The sequence below is a fragment of the Tyto alba genome, unplaced genomic scaffold (assembly GCF_018691265.1).
Source record: "Tyto alba isolate M040663 unplaced genomic scaffold, T.alba_DEE_v4.0 Super-Scaffold_19, whole genome shotgun sequence".
Taxonomy (NCBI): domain Eukaryota; kingdom Metazoa; phylum Chordata; class Aves; order Strigiformes; family Tytonidae; genus Tyto; species Tyto alba.
The window spans coordinates 8,531,934-8,553,495 of record NW_024881281.1 but is presented as its reverse complement, the minus strand read 5'-3'; the positions used below and the strand labels follow the sequence as shown (position 1 = coordinate 8,553,495).

At 41.1% G+C, this 21,562-nt stretch overlaps 1 protein-coding gene across 6 annotated transcripts in view; it reads left to right on the top strand.

The window, feature by feature from the left end:
• Positions 1–21,562, top strand: part of AUTS2 (activator of transcription and developmental regulator AUTS2) — a 793,559-nt gene that overhangs the window by 532,885 nt on the left and 239,112 nt on the right. For all 6 annotated transcript variants that reach the window (XM_042791833.1, XM_042791837.1, XM_042791835.1 and 3 more), the window contains one exon: positions 18,316–18,345. In XM_042791833.1, the coding sequence (XP_042647767.1) occupies positions 18,316–18,345 (30 nt within the window). The remainder of the gene's footprint in view (positions 1–18,315; positions 18,346–21,562) is intronic.

The following is a 21,562-nucleotide window of genomic DNA, read 5'->3' as shown; positions in this document are numbered from 1 at the left end:
TGGTAAATGTTTCCTTTATTATCACCTCCTAGTCGTGTGCTTGGCTGACCTTTTTTTCTGAGCAGATCTGCTAGCTTCTGTGGCCTTTCAGGGCTCATGTGCCTCGGGAGGCTGTCTAATTTTCCAGCTGAATAGGGTCCTAAACGCTATAGGGCACTCACTCGCATTTCTCCGCTATTTATTTCAGTGGGTTAGAAACCATAATGAAGGGCCACATATTCTGCCTGAGCAGGCAGTGAACAAATACAGAGCAAGGGGTTCAGGATAAGGCCAGTACATTTTTCTGGAAGTTCTGTTTCATTCTCTATATTGCAATCCTTATCAAGGATTAAAAGTATCATTTGCCCCTTTATTTAGATATTTCTATTGGAGAGAGCCTACAAAAGGAACATAGATTTTAATTTCACTTAGGAAATGGGGAAATAAAGCTTGACAAGGTTGTTATATGACTGGTCCTGAAAAAACCTAGTCTTGTAAGCCCTGGCTCATCCCATTTTCTCCCCCAGCACATCTCAGTAGCCATGCACCATCACAGTCATTCTCCTGGGTAAACACCAAATACTCAGCAATGAAGAGAGTTTTATTTTCCCAAATGTAAGAGACAGAAGGGATGGAACTGGGGAGACAGAGGGAAAATATGTTTCACATTCTTCCAGATCTTAAATATAATCAAAATACACCTTAAATTTTGTAACTGAAAGATAAAGTACAACTGTACTTATGGGGGTGATTTTAATCAGGTGTTTGTCATTGCCCAAATTACAGGTTTTTCCCCTCCCGCTCTTTGTACTATAAATAGTGAAGACCAGTGCTACTACTAGAAAAAGGCCTAAGACCCATTTGAAAGACCTTAAAGATCTGTCAGGGAAAGCTAGGATTATCCTGTGGCTTTTTCTGTGTTTTTTGGCAACTGGCTGCCACTCGCACCTGGAGAGATGGCTGGGTTTACAGCAACCTCGCGTTGCTGTAAGGCTGAAGCTGGCACCGTCAGCACGCTGTTTGCAGGTGGCCTGCGTGGCCGTACAGCTCACACCTCGTGTGTGCCCTGGGAGAAGGGGCATCAAGCCTTGCACACATGTGCTTCTCCAATAAAGACTGTCCTGTTATTTTATAGGAATGCCAGAATGATCTGGCTTGTTTCCAATGGCTAAGGGCTCCCTGTCAGCACAATTCCCCGGATGTCCAGAGGTTTCGTTGTGACCCACAGGCATCAAATACTGTCTTATTGTTGGTGGTGTTTGAGGGGAAAGTTTGTCTGGTTTTATGAACAAAATAGGATGCTAGCGTTTCTGAGTTGCATATGTAACAGAGTGCAAAATAGTGTATCAGAGATACTAATTAGCTCTGAACATCCACCAAACTTCAGTCACAGCAGCTGAAATCGCACGCCATTAATATGGTCCTGGTGGGTACACATGCTAACATGCTTCTTGGAGAAAGAACTTGCTTTAAAAGTGCAGTTATTGGTGGTTGGGACCACTGGAGCTATCATGCAAATACAAATACACTTAGCTCTTATTTAAAAGCAAAAATAAAATTAAATGTGCTGAATGAAAACTATGTCTCATTTATGTACAATAATCATATTTTTTGTATAAAGTTCATATTAAAAATACCAGAAAATTATTAGATCATTTAAATTTAAAGCTCTCAAGTTAAACAAGAACAAAAATGTTCTAGTAAGCCAATTTAAATAAACTAATCAACCCTGTTTGTCTTAATGCATAACAGCCAGATTTTAATTTCTGTTTTTATCCAGCCTAATAACTTGAATATTAAGTTTTATCCTAGAACACATGTATGACTTTGCTTTTTTGTTTCAGATTCTATCTGTGCAATACAGCTGTATGACAGGACACCATAGCCTCTCTCTATAGTATTTGCAAACCCTTATCATTATTGCTAGGGCTATAAAATGATCAGTTTTAAGTTCCATTATACGATAGTCATGAAAACATTACATTCGATGGCAATGTAATTGTATAAGAAAGAAAGAAACCACCAAAGTCTGCCTCCTCTCAGGGGCTGTAAAAATAGCTTTCATTCTGAACAAACGCATAGGGTACTCAAGCCTTTATAACTTTATCATGCCTTTGTATGGCCATGTGAGAGGTGTAATAAATGAACAACTGAAAATCCACTTGCACATACTAATAAGGGGAGTATTACAGGGATTTCAGGAGGGGTCGGAAGCTGATATGTGGATTACGTGTGCTTGATTCTCCACTCTCACGCCTGCTGTGCAGTCCCTGCCGCCACGTATGTGGGAATGGAGAAATACCAAACCAGAAATCTTGTCACGCTTTGCTTGCGGCTGCATTTTACCCTCACCTTCACCGGCAAGGGAAGAAGCGGGGTTGGAGTTAACAGCTTCAGTACTTACCTCCTGTTTGAATCATTGAAGTGTTCAGGCTGCCAAAAGTGTTTAGTCTAGTGAGATATTTTAGAACTTTTAACTCAAGGGTGACAATAGGCATCACTGACTGCTGAGCGCTTTGGGAATCTGCCACTTCTATAGGTGTCTTACCCTGAATCAAGCCGTTCAGAAATTTGGCTTTACAAAGCAATGAACCCTTGCGAGTCTGGCCCTGCCACTCTTGAAAATCCAACCTTAGGAGCTCAGGCCTGCTGCTGCCTGTAAGCAATGGGAATAGTTTTATGTACTGTCAGGATTCAGTTTAGGAGTAGTATTTGCATGCTATAAAAGAGAGACTGGAGGGAGAATTTTTCAGATTTTTATATATCTACAGTGATGGTTTTGTTTATTTTGGGAGGGGGCTTGCAGGTGGTAGATGCTGCTGGTTTTGTTTAGCCTGCATCGTCTGACATTTGAGAGATCCTGGCTCTTTTTCCTTTTGGTTTGACTTGCTTGCTCTGGAAGCTTTACTGTATTGATTTAAAAAAAAAAAAAAAGTTCTTTCAGATGTGGCTGGTGGAAAGGGCTTCAAAATTCATCCTTTTGACGCTCATCCAATGTGCTGATTTTAGGATCTGCATGTGAGCATTTATTCAGAGGAACAAAGGGGACCCTCGCTGCTTTTCTGTTCCTCTCCGAGCATGATTTACAAGCTTGGCTGGCCTGAGAGTAATCAATGACTCAGTTTCCTTTGACCTTCTAAATGAGAAATGAGAAGGGACTTCTCCACCTTCCATCACTCTGACCAAACCAGGACTTGTACCAAACCTTCCCATGATAAAGTGGGGGCTGTGCAAGTTCCAGTTATTTTGGGATGCTATTCAGTGCAGTGTTACAGCTGACAAGGAAGGCGTTTTGACAACCGGCTCCGTTCCCAACCCTACGAGCTGCAAAAAAGCTCTGGCTTCCTCCACCCACGCATGCAAAATTGTTTTTTAGCCCACAAGGTAAACTACAGATATAGTTAAAAGTACCAAGTGGCTGGAATACCCAGGGATGTGAGAATGAGCAGAGCTCACACAGTGATGATTTGAAACAAGCCTTGTGGCTTTTTAATAATGTGCCAAAGCAGTCTCAGTGGTGGGCCAGCAGGCACCATATTCTATCTTCTGTGAAAGAACTGGGCCCAGCAGGCCCCGGCTAATGCAGACAGCCCCTTCACTCTGCTGGAGGAGACAGACTCCGAGATGGCAATCAAGGCTTGATTTGCCAACACATTTCCAATGATTAAAATGTAATTAGCACAACTGAGTGCCTCCTCCCCAGCTAATTTTAATACATGCTGTGACAGGCAGGCAGCCGGCTGTGCCTCGGCCCAGCAGCAGATGGAAGCAGAGGCAGCGGGAGAGGAAAACCATTTTGCGATGCGACTGTTCGCATCACAAAACCATCAGGGCGCTCGGCTCTTAGAAGGCCCTTGATGGCAGCACATCAAATTGGCGCTGTCATATCTGACCGTGGCAATGGCAGCCATCCTTCATGCTGTCCCAGAAGCACAGCAAGGCAATTTGCAGGCTTAACCCTTCGAGGTCTTAGGGGGAGACGAGGCTTCGGGAATGAAGACTCCCGCACACGGGGCGTTTGAGTGTGATGTCCCTGGTAGTTCAGGGAGCATTGTTTACACTCTTGTCATTTGGCTACATTTGCTCATTTTTCCAAGTATGAGGTATTTGCCCAGAAGCGTCACAATAACCAGTTATTTCTTCCCATTAAATGCAGAAGTGCAAATAATAAAAGAATCTACAGCTCAGAAATATCCTTGTATGTCCCTGTACAGCCAGTTTTGAGGAGAGACAGCTTTTGTATGTCAGCACATGGCAGACTTGAGTGAGTTACTGAAGCCAGACCTTGTGGGAGGGGAAGCAAGCAAGTCCTCTTCTTTACGAGCGAGGTGGTTTCCCTTTACTTTGCGGTCATTTGTTTTAGTTGAAGGGGGTCATTGTCTTTGGTGTTGGTAAACGCGTAGGGTGCTGTACAGTTTGAGTCCTTCCAGCTGTGAATGACGTACCGGCTGTGTGGGGAAAAGCATAAATTCCCACTGGGTAGTGTTAGTTTAGTGTCACTGGAGCACGGATCCAGTCTTGGTAGACACAAGATGAGAATTGTCTTCTGTTCCTTTATTGCTGTGCCATTGTAAAATTCTGCCTTGTGGTACTGTTACTGTGCCATGTATTACGTCTGCTGTTTTCCAGCACTTCTTTTTACGAGAACAGGCCAAAGCTTAGGGAAGGCAGGTTTTGTGGCTAAGGCGGTGTGGCAGGACAGGAGCTTGGAGATGGGGATTTCATGAATGCAACCTCCAGTGAGGCACAGTCCTCACCGGCCTTCATTTTCTCACTGGTGAAGTAGCAATAACCCTGCCTTGTGCAGCAGGAATGCCGAGAACCTAAATTAAACAAGGTTTGCCTGTATTGACAAGAAATGATTGAAGGTGCTGTAAGTGTGTGGGGTGGGAAAAAAGCATGTGCACTTGAGGTCTCTTCTGTTGGGTATGGAGAGGAGGAGAGTCCTTGATATATCTGATGCATGTATCAAAGTATTCCTCAATTCAGAGAGTATCTGCTAACATCTCTCCCTTGCATGTTAATAATTATTTTTAGGAGCTCTGAGGGAAGATGTAACTGTAATGTTTTATGAGAAACTGCTGTCTTCCTCCCTCTCACTTTCTCTGAAGGACCCCATTGGTGTACATTTTAGATTTTGTATTGAATTTCCTGTAGATCTCTCCCGCATCTTTTTATGATAGCTGCCACACAGGATAGCTCTGCTGAATTTTTCTCCAAGATTAAATTGGTTGTTCAGATTCTTCTCATAGTCTTTTTATTTTCTGCCTCCCAACAGTCCTTCACATCCATACCAATGGCTTTGCATCATTCCCTTTCTTTTCCTGTATTTGTAAATCACAGTGTCCTCTTGTAGCAGACTTTTTTACTGATTACTCAAAAAAGGTAATCAAGCCTAATAGCAAAGCTGAAATGGGTCTTAAAGAAACGCTATTCCTGCAGCATGATAAAAGTGAATCCTATGAACAAGAATAAAATTCAACATATGCAACAACATCAACACCGAACTCATTGTAAAAGCTGGCAAGACCCACTGTTCCTGAGAGATGAAAAACCCTCCTGGCTTGGGAGTAAGTTCAGTGCTCATCCACAGCCCTTCAGAATTGTCCCAGCATTGAAGGGGGTGTCCACACTGAACGGAGTTGGCCTGAATAATAGGAGGTCCAAAGCATTAACGAGCTAGCTGTGAAAGTAAGAGTGGAAGGATGTGGATGTTTAGGGATTTATAAATTCACATAATTTAAGGCAATGAGGGTATGATCTGCTGTGACCTCCTGTATAGCAAAGTCCATATGATCTCCACTAATTAATTGTACTGCCTTGAGTACAGTAACTCTGACCGAACAAGGGCACAAAATTTAGGCAAGGTTTTAATTTTTCATTAAATTTTTTCAGTTAGGGAAAATCTGCCCTCTTTTTAAGTGAATAATAAGAAATTATTCCCCATTTTTAAATATGCAGTCTAAATTTATCTGCTTTTTACCCATTGCATCTTGTTATTCACTTGCTTTTTGGACTGAAGATGAAGCTTACAGAGTTTTTTGCAAAGAGAGTGTGTTTGAAATCTCAGAGCCTTCCTATTACTGAATTTTCAAAAGAGATGAGAATTGAACTTCCAATCATTTGGTGTCTACAGTCTATAAAATAGAGGGAGCCTCTACCTCTCTAAAATGTCCCTTGTGAAATTCCAGGGCTCTATATTCATAGAGAGCATCTCTGGAGAAAGCAATGAATTTCCTAATCTGTCTCAAAACTGTACAGCACAGGCTGAACAGTTTGAAATTCCTTTATGGATGCTGTACAAGATGCAGGTGTTTTGCTGGGATCCTGCAGACAGAAATCCAGTGTGGATTTTTGCCCGTGGGATACCAGGGACTGCAAAGATCAGAGACATGAAGCTGCTGCTCCTTCTAGGCCTCCCATGGCTCCCCATATTCCCAGACAGACTTGTTTTGCAAGACACATCCCCTTCTAGTTCAGTATGTCCCTTCTTTCTTGACAAAAGGTTTAATGGGAAGTCCTGTGTTTTACATTCAGGATGTCTCCTGGCCCTTACATGGGGTTCCCCTTTGGAAGAGATAATTTCTAACAGTGTGAAGTCTCAGTATCGTTGCAGCTGAAAAAAGGAACATACAGGCAGTCTTAGTGACACTCAGCACTGTGTTAGCTACAGCCCTGCTTAAACACAGTTGTTGCTGGCAAAACTCTTGCATTTTCCAGGATTCGCCTGGACAAGGATAATTTTTCTGAACACTGCGCTAAAAGCCAGCTATTCAAAGCAATACCTTGCCTTGGCTGTGCCAGGTAATTTGCCACTGCTGATAACAGTCATGGAGTCTGTGATATCATTTACGATACAGGAGTTTTTATCACCTTACTGTGGTGGTAGGTTAATGCAGCAGTGAAAAAAAACAAACATTTTTCCTATATCCCTGCCAGGAGCACATTGGTGGTAAACTGAGGGCCTGGTTTTCCACAGTGAATATTTCTACATGAGAATGGCTCCTAAAACAGAGGGTATTATCTTTCTGCTGTAAGTGTAACCATATAGTTGAGCACTGTGAGTCCCAGTTGTTGTACACTACAATGCTGCAGAAGGCAATATCGGCGTAATAGCTTTTTCTCAAAACAAAGGAAGCAAGCCCCGGCTTTGGGGCTGATTGCAAGAGGGCCTCAGGAAGAGAGCTGGAGGAGCCCAGCCTAGAGCCATTAGAAGTAACCCGTACCTGCGTGGGCCGTTTGGACACGCCAAGGTACCACTTCTGCCACTGCTTGTTAGTGAAGGGGGAAATCCCAGCGGTGGGGGCTCCGTTGGGTGGTGTCCCCCCTGACTAGGAATATTCTTACTTTTTCTCAGCCACTCCATGAATACCAAATGGTTGAGTCCAGCTGATAAATCAGGGATATACAGTTGTGCTTACCTCTAAATAGAGAAATGCAACTCCTGTTTAAATTCAATTATTATAAGTGTAGCATTCTGGAAAAAAAAAAAAAAAAAAAAAAAAAAAGCATTCATTTCCTAATAAGAGATTACAGATTCCAAATTATAGCATCGTGTATGTCAAAACAGGAAGTTTGAGGCAGGCAGGCCAAAGTGTGCCATTGTCTTTACAATTTATATTTACTTGCTGTAGATTTAGAACAATCCTTCTCTTCCCTCAGGTCTAGCACAGGCAATTTATAAATTGTACAAAAATGATAAAGGCAGAAATAAATAATAATATATAATAACTGTGAGTGATGAATTATAAAACAGAGTAGAAAAGGGAATGAAGCCACAGTATAGAAGCCAGTTTACAGGGCTGAGTACACAGTCTGAGTTATTTTTCTGACATTATGACAATCAGGAACATTTATGGGAGTTTGCAAACAGCTTACAACACAAATCATTTTGTTTCAGGTTATATTTATAGGGCTTAGTTAAGAGTTTTTTAGTATCCATTAAAATCCAATGTTCAGAGGTTTATAGCTCAGCTGTTAAGGTCTTATCCCTAAGGATCAATTGCTTTGGGTTGTTTGGGGAATTATTATTATTATTTATACAATTCAATTTAAATTGCTTAGCCTAACGTAAAGATACAGAGCTCAAAAGCTAAAGAGTTCTTGTTGTTTGGGAAGGAAGAGATGTTTTTTTATTCTTTATTTTTTGTTTTAGATATTATTTTTACAACTATTTTATCTTACGAATCAACTAAATCTCTCTTCATGTGTGTTTCAGTAGCCATTTTGTGCTCAGAGGATTGCTGCAGCCTGTAAAAGAGAACAACCCCTGTGCAGTGTTATCAATACTGTATTGCTGCTTCTTTGTGTGTATTTCAGTAATGTAAAATAAAAATAATTTTTGGTTGAAATTATATACTTTGCTGTAGGTCATGCCATTTCGTTGGTGGGAGATGAGATCTATATAAAAGTAGGCACAATGCGTCTAGGGCCTGATGCAAGTATTAATGCTTTCTTCTTCTTTATTTCTTCTGTTTACTAAGACCAAAATTCTCTAAGAAAAATGCTCTGGTAAAGTGCACACTTTATAAACATGTGTATTCAAAAGTAACCAAAGCCTAAGGAGAGTACTATTTAATAGCCCAAATAGATGAAAAGTAGAGGGTTGACAGAAGAGAGTAAGTGACTTGCCTGAGGTGATACTGACAGCCAGTGACAGAGGTGGATCTTCTGAGTCCTAGCCCAAAACCATCTTTCCTCCATCATGTTGCTTTTCAACATACAGTGACATATTTTTGATGAGAGATGAGACAGATTCAGAGTATTACTGGATCACTAACAGTTAGGTAGATCTGGAGGGTTAAGAACCTGACAGATAGGGAAAAGATCAAGGAAGATATCTGATGATTGCATTTCATAAACAAACACAGGAGCATTTGAGCCAAATGAACTGTGCACCTTGAGAAAAAATATTATAAATTCTTAAAATGCACCTATTGTGAAATTAATACACTGGCTGTTCTTATTCAGATCCTTTTCCATTGTGTCATGCTTCCTTTGTGGCAGTATTTGTGGCAGTATTTCCTAGCTGTTTCTTGTTTAATTCTAAATATTCATTACAATAATTCTATTTAAGTCCTATGCTGCTATCTAAGACAAAATATCAACATTTTTATGACAAACTCCCATATCCATTGCATACAGTGGAGCCCTCAAGGAACTTGTTTGCTGTGGCCGACTACCGATCTCTGATTGAAAACCTGATTGACACCAATAAAAGCTTGATAGTTCTCATTTCCCCATGTAAAATGATCCAAACAGCTTAATAGCCATCCAAGATCTATAGAGTGATTTTAGCCTGTACATAATTCACCATCTCAATTATTGCACTTTTTTAACTTCTGATTTTGGAATATCAGAACTTTTACGTCAGGTCAATAGACCATCTAATTACTGTTGTTTTGCCCTTTTCTCTCATGTTGCAATCACACAGGACCCCACGTTCCTTTTGGTTCCTGGAGAAGCATCTTTTCATTCTCTTTGCTTCCTGCCACAACCCTTTTCGTGGATTATTCTTTTTACTTGGCGGTATGAACCATAAGCTCTGGACCTTCCAGGATCTGTAATACTCAGTTACATGCAGAAGAAAACAAGTTGTTTCCTCCAACGTATTGATTCTGTTTTCAAAGTTAACTCAGCCCTCACTTATCTTTTTGTCTTGTAATTTCTATTTCTGGCAGTGATGAAGAAAGGAAGAAGCTCTCAGACCCCAGACTGTGAATGTGAAGCTGACAGTAAAAAAAACGTTTAAGAGGAGTTCTCTGTGAGATACGGAGGTCAAAATTTGGCCATCTGGCAGTTAGGAATAGACATGTGTGAAGGCACGCCAGGCACCTGCTGAAAGCAGATCTGCAATAGCAAAGTCTTCAAAGGTTTGCTTGCTGCTTCTCAGCCATTGCATGGTTTTCATTTGTAGCTTCTCTTATCGAGCACAATTTCTAAATGAGGATGGTTGCTTCACTTTAAGGACGTACAAATGACTTGCCCTCACCTGTCAAGCATGATCCTTGTATTTTACCAGGCCCATTATGAACGCAATCTTTCTGTCGAAAATTTGCATACCTCCTTTCTTGAAAAGTAATGACAGCAATTTCTTTCCCTCCGCTCACTTTCTGAGTGTCTCATTTAACAGCACCTGTGAAACCGACAGGCGCAGAGATGAGAAGTGAAAGAGAGCAGTTGATTAAATCATCATCAAGTCGGGCCTCAGAAAGTCAATTCTGCTTCCCGTCTGCAATGATATCCTTTTATCTTAAAGTAATGAGCTATGGCACTTTTGCATCGGGTAATGCGATAAGTTCTATTAGCATGTTCCATTTGCTTCACAAGCAAGGGCAAGTCATTTCAGCAAGCTCATATCACTGCAATCAAAGCAATTGGCTTCACAGGCAGAGAAGAAAGAGTAAAGGCTCAGGGTGATTTTTATGGATCACAACACAGTGGAAAAAATAGATTCTTGTATTATTTTAACCCGTAACATGCTTTGCTTCTTGTCCATCAGGATATTTTGATTTCATTAGCCTGTACATACCTGGAAGAGTCAAATTCCAAACTGAACTCTTGGGCTAAGACCAGGAGTTCTGAAAAACAGGAATCTTTTCTCACACAGATACACTGGCTAATGCAGTATTAGGCGTTGACTTCATTAAACACTGATTAGTTTAAGTCTTTGCTATTGACTTAGTCCACTGTTATAAATGCATATTTTTATTATTATTTACTACTGTTTATTTTCTGAACCCTGACAAAGTACTCATCAGTTGAGAGGATGCTAAAATTGACATTACATACTGCAAGTTGTCTACAGCCAGAAAGGCAGGTAAGGAGGCAGCAAATGTACATTCAGAGTCCCAGAGGCAAAGGCATGTAGTCATTTTTTCATATAGACTACTGAGGAAGTGAGGCAGGGAGTTCATCCTTCTATTGAGAGAGAATGACTTCCTAAAATTAAGATTTGGTTGTGTATGTGTCCAACAGCTGCTTGGTGCCCAGTTAGTCTAGCACAATAGGGATGCCTGACTTGCGGCAGGCTCTTTCTGAAGATGCTGAGCTGAGTAACTCGTGGCATCGTTAGCTTTCTAATGGTACATCTGGAAAGCCCATTTAATCTTCTGCTGACATTGGTGGGAGCATCGTCCTGTTCTTTGGGGAGGGCTGGATTGGGCCGTAAGCACTTGTGGGATCATTGAGCAATGACACCGTAAGGAAGCCGTCGGGAGCGATAACTGGGGGAAAGAAAGAAGTTGCACTTTCGCAAGAACTGCAATAACTTGCCTCTCTCAGCTCAATTTCCAGGGAGCAAAGGAAAATGTGTTTCTTATAGGGCTGGTTTCTCTTCATCCTTCTCTGGGGCTGTGCCTGGAGGTGCCCGAGGATGTCGGTGGTGTGTTTCCCTTGGGTGAAACCCAGCCCCGGGCAGACAGCCAGGACAGAGGGCTCGCTCTGTCCCCGGCAGCCCTCGGGCAGGCTTTGTGCTCCAGCGGGCCCTGCTGCCTCCCCAGCCAGGCACACGAAGCCTCCCAGTCTCTCCCATTCACACACAGCTACTGGTCTTCCCCTTCAGGGGATCCCCCTGGCAAGACAGGGATCGACACAACAGAATCAAACCTCAAAATCATGTTTAGCTGTCTTTCTGGAGCGAAATCTCCCTTTGCTTTACAAATAAGCTCCCTGTGGTCTACCAGGTATATGTATACCACCTGCCAGTTGCCAAGGATATATACATGTCCTGTGTAAATATAAGGTGGATCATCTTTATCACGGATAGTCATGTAATCTAGTGTTTTCATTTTAATACTCAAAATATAATTCCTTCTTTTCAAACCATTGTTTTGTTGATGGTAGAGCTAGAAGGAGCCACTAATTGTGTCATTTGGCTATATAAAGCAATCACAGAAGTCCTGAGAGTGAGGAATTAAAAAGAGGTATACCTGAAAGTGGCTCTGAGTTCTGAATGTTTTTCCTGTAAGGGGCCAAGATAACTTTAAATGTCCAAGACTGATACATTTCATCTGAAGTGAAGTAGTTTGGATAAAATGGAATTCAGATTAAAGGTCAACATTGCAATCTTTTGTCCAGACTAAGGTAATTTGTGTAAAATGGGGACTTTTCTGTGAATAATCCATAATTTTAGCTTTTGAGAAAGCAGACCTTAAACTTCTCAGACCATCTCTGTTTCAGAGTCATTCTTTACAGTGAATCACTGTGAATAATGGTGAAGAATTGCTAAGCAGACTGTGATGTTAACCAATTTGCGAGATGCTATATATAAGATTCCTTGGCAAGGAGCTCCATGCTGAATGCTACTTGCAGGCAAAGTCAGAGATAGGAAAGAAAAAAGTTAAATTCTTGCTCTTGGTTTCTTTGTGACTCTGCCTGTCTCCATTTCATCAATTAGAAAATTGCCCATTTATTCCCTCTCTGTGTCTCCTTTCATCTAGGAGATGTTTTTTTCTCCTTTTTTCTTGGAAGCAAAGGTCTATTTGTATAGCTAAAATACCATCTTTGCCCTTTCCAGGGCTGTCAGTTTGTCATTGGTGGGTAGATGGACAAGAATATTGTAAATGTGAGTGTGAACATGGCTGAGGTCTGGGTTTTCCCTCATTTTCTTCAGATTTCTTTTCAGCAGACAGATGAGTAGAATCACTTTGTTCAGCGCTGGCGTTTCAGCAGCACTGACTCCTTTGGTGGCAATGATAAATGGATCCAAGATATGAAATAGCTGTTCCGGCAAAGTCCATTGAGCAGAATAGAGAACAATGCCCTCCTCAATGTCATTGTACATGATATATTCAATGATTGCCACTTTTTGCACAAGAATGTGTTCAATCAGCAAGGTGCATAGAAATCCATAGTGTTGCTTCAGCCTGAATGAGCTGGTGAGGTGGCACAGACCTTTACTCAGCTTGATTTGGGACCAGACTCTCTCAAGCTATTAAAATGGGCTCAAATTATAGCTGTAACCTCATAGGGTGTCTGATTTTTGAAATGTGGCATTGGGATCAGTCTCATTCTGCGAGTCCTGTGGGAGATGTGCTGTGCATTTTAACTTGTGCTCTCTCCAGCTGGGGCAGGGGATTGGGGAGGTACAACTAATCTTTAGCCCAATCCTCAGTTTTCCTTTTCTTCTACAAAACACAGCAGCAATTAAACCTCAAACGGGAACTGGAAAGTTCTTTTTCCGCTTCCCACTGCGGTTATATGTGTGCATACTACGTATCGCAGGGATTGCATCTTACGCTTTCACAACCTGGACTGATAGCAGTCATTTAGAAGGTTGAAGCTGGGGCAGAAAGAAGACCTTTTATTTATTATTGATATGAAGACCTTATGAGTTTGTATGTTCCCTCCTCACCCAGGGTTGATTTTAGGAATAACTATTTGAATTTTGACTGCAGCACATATAGGAAAATGCAAGTTTGTGGGTTACTGCTTCTGATTAGCACTTCTTGAGCATGAAGTTGCAGAAATACTGCAAAAGGAAGCTTGAACACTTGGCATGTGTGAGTCAAGTGACATGGTGGCTGGTAGTCTGCACGCTTTAGTTATTAAAGGTGTTTGAACAGTTTAATTGCTAACTATGGCCACTTTGAGCAAGTCATTGTCAGTTGAGTGTCATTATTGCCCCTGATTATATAGAAATTAGGAGCAACCTTAACATTTCCATATGTCATCTAAGAATTTCATGTGTTGAGCTAGTTTTGAGTGAGCTTTATACGTCCCTTCTTTGGATTTAGTTTGTAGTGCTATAGGTCCTTTGGGAAAACTGTTAAGAGTCTCTTCTGTCCAGTAAAAAACTTTCAAAAGCATAAACTAGCCGTTTTGAAGAATCCTTCTTCCGAGGGGCCCGTCAGGCTGTGGTCTGGAAAGATCTCACAGCATTTTGTGCCATGCTCACTTGAAAACTTGGCTGTACGTGGGAGCTGTGGGTGCTCAGCAGTTTTGCTAATCTGGCTTTCATTTCAGTCCCTAAATGAGAGCTAAGGGCTGGGTGGGTGGGTGGGTTTTTGATAATGTAGGACAGCTTTTGGAAACTGGGCTCTGGGCTCTTCTCAAGCCTGGCCCTGGGTGACTGTAATCGGTCACGACTTGTGTTCAGCGTGGAGATAGTAAGTGCCTTGAGCCTGAGAATCAGAGAAAGAAGCCTCTGTTTGTTCAGGTGTAAAATATGTCTGCAGCCCCCTTGTCCTGATTTGTCACATTATCACTCGCAGCTTCCAGTGAAGCTAGTGGCAGTTATCCAAAAATCAGGTCATGCTTTCTCTGAATGATATTTTGGATTCCCAGTTATTTGCAGAATATTCTGATGCAGCGTGTGCGCAGAGCCATGGTTTCCTGAAACAAGACATGGGAGAACACTGAAAAATTATCTTTTCGGTAATAGGCACAAAATACTGAAACTCAGCCCAAAGCAGAAGGCCACTACAAATCATTTGCATCACTTCAATTCCAAAACAGTCTGGTGCACTGAGAACCACAAAGCACTTAAATCATTTTACTTTTTTCTATGGCCTTGGGAGGTAGAGAAATGCTTGAGGAATTGAGCAAGCAGTACAGACTCCAGTCTTCAAATTGACCAGTAATTCTGAATAATCAGCTTCACGGTTGTCAACTTTGGTTTCCAAAACCTGTTCTCCAGAAGTGGTTAGCAGTAAGCCTGCAGAAGATGGAAACACCTTGTGCTTTAGCACCTCTGGGAAGAAAATGCATCCAAAAATGTAAATGAGCACATCAGAGCAAGGGCCACTGGGGAATGTGTGTGCAAGTGCAGCGCCTGGAGTGCCTAAACAGCAAAGTGGTCTCAGGCATGGGAAGAACATGTAGTTACTCCAATTCAGTTTCCAGCCTGAGTAGTGAACTTTGTCTTTCTTCTGCAAGTCTTTCTGGAGTTACCCCTGAACATAAATTGCCTGATTCTGTCCATGAACCAGAGGAAATCCATGTGTTTAGTCCTCAGGGAAGATTCAGCACACATACACACACATATATATACACTGCATGTAAATATAAGCCCAATGCAGTGCATAAAGCCCCTTCCTCCTGTCCCTTCCTTTTTTCTTTCATACAGCTTGTCCATACAGTTTTGCTATTGGAACAGGACAGCACTGCTGGACAGTGAGTCTCCTTCCCTCGCGCCCCACCAACAAAACCTCTTTATGAGTGAAATAGATGCCTTGTGTGTGCAGGACTCCTGGCATTTTACAAAGTGTATCTGGAGCCAGACTAGGCAAACGTTAGGAGCTGTTTGCTGAGTGCATTTATTGCCTTTGCATAATTTATGAGCTGGAGGGGTTTGACCATCATTCGTCTCTGCCAGAGGCTGGCACTGAGGGCTCTGGAGGATGGAGCTGTAAATTGGATGGTGCGCTCCTGCTGAGCTCACAGCAAAGTCCTCGGGTCAGTATGGGAATTTAATACCAGGAATGGAACTGTTTTCTCAGAGTGCCATGTGGGCCTCTGTGCAGCAGAGGCTTTTTTGGCAGCCACAGTGACTGGCCAAATCACGAAGCTGTCAGTCATTGGGCATGTTGTGAAGGGAGCCTGAGCATTTTTAATCGGCTTGGCATCCGTGCTGCTTCCATAATGGACACCAGTAGGTCTCAGTCCTTCGCCATATGCTTAACTCTGGAGACAAGGTGCTTCTGGGTATAGCAGTAATTATTTGATGTGGAATTAAGCGGACCTTGAAATTAGAACTGGACTGTCGGAAAGCAGGAGGCTTAACACTTTGATGGAAAAAACTTCCCACCGACATTGCTCTGTGCGCTTTCTCTGCAGATTTACTAGGATGCGGGTAACTGTTTTGCTGGCAAATTCAGATGTCACTGCTGGCAAGTACTCTTCTCCCCAAGTACCTCCACACTGCAGAAAACACAAAACCCTGAGCTCTTTCCAAGCTTATGAGTCAGGAAAAACTTAATCCACAGCAGAGAAGAGATTCCTTCAACCAGACAAAAATGGTGAGGGAAGGAGAGGCTGCAGAGCGCTGTGACCACAGCGGGGTCACAGGACATGTGCACCTGCCCGCAGTGGGAGCGGATGGCATGTTAAAACCCTCTGAACCCTGCTGCTAAAAGGGAATCATTCTTGCCTGCTTATATACCCATTTTTTAGCCCCTTCCTTTCTCCTTTTGGATCGAGGTATTACAATCAGGGCTTGTACTGGAGTTCGTCTGGAGGATGGGCAGGGGACACAAACAAATGGAGCAATTGGTTCCGAGCTCCCTGTTCTGGAACATGTAAGATGTGTCATACATTATAATGCATCCTACCATATGGAGAACACAATTCTGGGCCCTCCTGGCTGTAACCAAGCAGTGGAACAATGTGCTGTAGCCCAAAAGCTGAATTTTTCCAACAACTGTAAAATAGAGATAGCAAATGGGAAATCTTTGTGACATGCTGTGATTTCCATGGATGAAAATCCATGTGCATGTTTGCTTTTTTGTAAATGTAGGGCCTTGCTTTGCAAACATACTTGCCTATGCTTACTCCCATACCAAAATCTCATACATGTAGTCACATCGAAGTCAAAATGCATACTATTTACAGGGTAAGGGTATGAGTACTTTATATAAATACCATACTGTTCTAGAAACCTGCAGTTTTCCTTTTGTGAGTTAAGTACGTTCTCTTCATTAACTTGATCATTGCATGAGGGTTTCAAAATTCAAGCTAAAATTGTCTCATATCTTCATGTTCCCTCTCATTTGTTTGTTACCAGAATATTTAGGTGCAACTAGTGCTATATAAATAATTTCGGTTATTAAATAAATTTCACTTCCATTTCAATTTGGAATTATCTGAAAGCAGATTCTAATTTTATCTAACCTTTGCTTCATTTAAAATTATTTGAAAAATACCTAGAAATAGTTCTTAGCTTTACTTTCTTAGTATGTAGATGACTAGTGTGGGGAAGGCCCCTTTTCACCCCCTGTAGCAATGAGGAAAAAGCCAGTGAAACAGGAAAGTTATAGTTAAAGAACACGCAGAGGATTACTTGATTTGTGCAAATCAAATACATACATTTGTGGGTGTATTTGGCTATGTCTATTCGCATCCCACTGTATAGTTAACCTTTTGAATTCACAAAGTATACCTCATTTCCAAGAAATTTGTTTGAAAATACTCATAGACACATTAGACAGGATACAAACGCATAAAGGGCTTAACTGACTGCTGTAACAACGTAACACGATCAGCTAGTCCTTGATTTCGGGAGGCCTGGTTCTCCTGTTTGGTGGTCTTATGTTTTACTTCAAAACATCTGCCATCAGATCTGCAGAGCTAGGAATTCATCCTTGAATGATACAGAAAATTCACTCCTCTAGAATCTAAAATTGTAGTCTTAAAAGAAAAAAACAAAACACAGGAGGAGGTGTTTTCCTCATTTTTCTGCTGTAGAGGTAGCCAAGTGTGACCACTCCATAGCTGCTCAGAATTAGGTGGGATGAATCAAATCCGTGTCTTGAGAGAAGAAGCTAAGTGCAAGTGAGTTGCATGGTCCTTACAGTCCTATTTCCAGCACAGCTTTCGTACTTCTAGGAAATGTAAACGTGCTTTGATTTCTGATGCTTATCTGCACTGAAGCTTGATTCATTTAGTCCTGCTGTATTTCTACAATAGTAAAAGTTACTGAAAAATTGAGCAATGGCACTTGATAAATATCAAGACCTGCTAGTGTTACTGTTCACTGTAAATATCATAAGTGTTTCCTATGATATCTGGGCTACTCTTGAATTACAGAGAACCTCAATGAATCAATTAATTTGGCATATTCTTGTTTCCACTGTGATCTCTGAATTCTTTAGTTCAGCAGCAGTAAGTGAAGACATAGGGTGAACCCTCCAAGTAGTCCTGCAAAATGGTAGCCTTGCAAATGCTTCTCTTCTGGGATAGGCAAACCTAAGCCACTTCCATACTCTCCTGAGGAGCCTTTGAAGCCTTTGGCAGGCAGTATGAGAAATACTGTCCATCGAAAGAAAACAAAACAGCCCTCTAATACTGTTTTTTTTCTTCCCTGATCCAGTTTTAGAGTCTAAATGTGCTCATGCAGCACCAGATCCTGTGCACGTGAATTAAACTAACAGAGAGCGTTGCAAATGTCTTCTGTTGTTTTCAGTGCAATTTTTTCATAATTCAAACCTACAAATGTATTGTCTTCAACAGCAGTGTGGGGGAAAATTCCCTCCCATACAGTAACTGAGCTTTTTCCTAGAGGTACCAGATTTGATGCCATAGGGTTTACGAGTGTTTCAGCCATCTTGGTCATAGAAATCTTTCCTTTTTTTCGCTGTTTCTTTTCTTACCTGTTCTTTTTTTCTTTTTGTGTTTCAGTGTGACAGCGACAGTGATCAAGAAGAAAAGGTAAGAAAAGAAATCAGTATGGGAGCAAAAATAATTTGTTGGATGTGTTGGATTCACTTATTACTCTTATTCTGTTACTTATTTGAAGTTTCTTTTTGGATTGATCTAAAGCATCTCTATACAAAGAAAATGCATTGTTAATTTAATTTGGAATAGACCTCCAAGGAAAGAGAATTCTAATGAATATTTTGGAGGCTACACAATTCATCTTCAAGCATATTGATGCCACGGTTTGTGTGGGTTTTTTATGAACACCAGTCTCATGACCAACCCTTTCTATGGCTACATTTTCTCTTGGGAAGTTCTAACAGCAGCCGAATGTTTGTAACCCTCACATTTGCACTTTTTAGCAGTTATTTAACCACTGTTATCGCCTGTTTTCCTTCTCTGCAGGCAAGGGTCTTCAAACTCAAATTGAAGTGTTATGGTTGATATATATATCTATTTATTTAGAAACAACATTTGGAAACTGTACATTAAGTCAAGTGACACAACTTGCTGATAATTATCTCAATAACTTTGGGCTTCTAAGTGGATAAAGGGAAGAATGTCATGCTGAAAAAGAGTCAGGCACTGATCTCTAATGCTGTTTATTATTTAGAAGACTAATGAAGAACAAGTATTCACACTGATGCATGCTTTTATGTCTTATTTTATGTTGTGATCAGACTAACATCTACCTTCCTTCTTTGTCAAAAATGAAACAATCATTGCAGCAAAACTGGTGTAATTTCTTTATTTCCAGGCTGGATTTTGTGATTTTCATTTGTATGTTGAGCCTTAAGGGATGTTTTGATAATATAATCACTTTTGCCTCCTCTTTCACTGGATAAATTGGGGGATGGAAGCTGGGGGAGGGTAAAGTCATGTCAAAAAATATTGCTCATGTAATGACGTTGAATTGTTTAGAGTTTCATGAGTGGTTCTGTTAACTAGCTACAAGTGAAGCCAAGAAGAAAGATGACCGTGCTGGTATGCAGCTTATACAACAGAAAAGAACAAATATGTTGTAAAATCGACACAGAAACAATGAATATAGAAATCACCTTTCATGAATTTAATCAGTTTCCTACAGGAGTCGTGTAGCAGGAAGCAAAGGAAATTTTCAAACCATTCTGTATATAGCCGCCAAAGCTTGCCCTTCAGCTCTTTGAGTAATTTCCCAAGTAGAGATTTTTTTTTCCTCATGTTTCTTAATAATTTGCTAACTATGTTAAAGAACCACTGTTTACTTTGAACTGCAGTGATTTCCCTTTCATAAGGGAACTAATCACTGGAGTTAATCAGTGTGACAACAGAAAGGGGAGGTTTTGTTGAGTTTTTGCACCGAATATTAACCTGCACTTTTAGATATGAATTTTTAATGCATTACCATTACATTCCATCCTGTGGAGTGATTATTCATTTTCAGGATGTTCCTTATGCAATGGAAGATGATAAACTGAATTTCAGCTCCTATGTTTATGGCACCCAGAACTAGAAGTGTAATTTCCTGCCACTGCTGCATTTACAGAGCTAAACCTCTGCCAGTTTCACAGTATTTTTTTCTTACAGCACTCCTATATAAAAAGGCAGAGAGGCAGCTCTTTGAGGTGGTGGTGGTGTGCTGGTTCGGGATAGTTTCCACAGCACAAGAGAGACTCAAGATTGTACCTCACACAGAATATCCCAGTACTTCTGCGTGAAGGATTTAAAATCCAGATGTGTTTTTCATCTCTGTGATCTATATTTTGTCTTCCCCCCTAATGAAATGAGATTAAGTGCAGATCCAAATATCCTTAATAATTTAGTGCTTTTCAAATCCCAGAACCAGTTTCAGCTTTGAGTTTTATAGCTCAGGCCCAATTCTAAAAGACGACAGCTAACCCTGGCATATTTATTCAGCCTGTGCTGGCAGCCTAGGCAAAGATCTAAAGGCCTTGTTCTGCTGTTAATTTGAATTCAGCATATGTAGCCTGTTATAAAATGCGAGACATCATCATTTGAGCAGGTCAAGCATATTCAGATGAAGACAAATGGTGCTTATTTGATTTTCTTAAAATCAGGAAATGAAAAAAGTGCTCTCTGGAGAAATCATGTTCTGCCTGACTTAGATGATAGACCAAGGCATGTACCCCAGATAAGAACAGGCGCTCGTCTTGCGGTTTTTATCTCTGAAGGACGGTTGGGACTGTCAGCTCGCTGACATGTGCATTATCCATGTCATTTTAAACAAAGTGACCTGTAGAAAAGTGCACTCTGCCGTGACATGATAATGGGCTGTTGGATGACAGGTAAAGTACACACTATGAAGGAGGCTGTGCGTTATTCCTTTGTTTAACTGACAAGTAGAAACTTCTTTTCTTCAGACAGGCAGGATCTTTTAGATCTCTTTCAATAGGACCCAGAAGATTTTTGAATTCCTACTTTAAATAAAATAACATTTTTAGGACCAAAAATTCCTATGAGAAAAATGCATTGGGAGAAGTGAAGGTGCCAAACCTCTGTGCAAGAGGTTGATGGTTTCATTAATAGTGTTTGGAATCCTCAGTTTTCATTAGTAGCCATAGGAGCTCAGGGTACTCAGCTGGATTAGAAGTTTTAAGATCCTTGACCCAAACGTCTTATATCATGATGAGGGTATTAGCCTCCAGCTGAGGAGCTGTTCTCATAGCGAATTGTCAAATTTCTCTTGGTCTGTCCTAGGTCAATGTATTGAGGATTGTGGAGTTATCCTCCTCCCACCAGAAACATCTTTGCCTGAAGTGTTTCTGGGAAGAGGAGATCTACTTTTCTTTAGGACTATATCTTTCAGATTTTGATATCCTGATGTATACAGAATATATGGTATACTGCTGCAGATGAATTTTGTACTGGCTGTTCAGAAAACGGAAAGGAAACAAATTTGCTTAATTTAGGATTTTTGAGGGCAAACCCACACTGATCCTTCAGTGTGCCTGGGAAATAAGGGATACGTGAGAGGTAGAAGTAATGAAAGACAGATACATATTTCTACTAGAATAAATAAGACCTGGAATCCAGAAAAATAGACCAGTGCCTTTGAATAAAAAATGGCAGATCAGTATGATGAAAGGTGTGTGACAGATTAAGCTGGCTGAAAGACGAGTTGGTTCAAGCATGACTAGATGGGCCACAGTGAAGTAAGAGAACACAGGAGGGAGCAGGACCTGGGAAGCTGAGGAGCAGATGAATAGTGAGTGGTGACAGAATAGGAAAA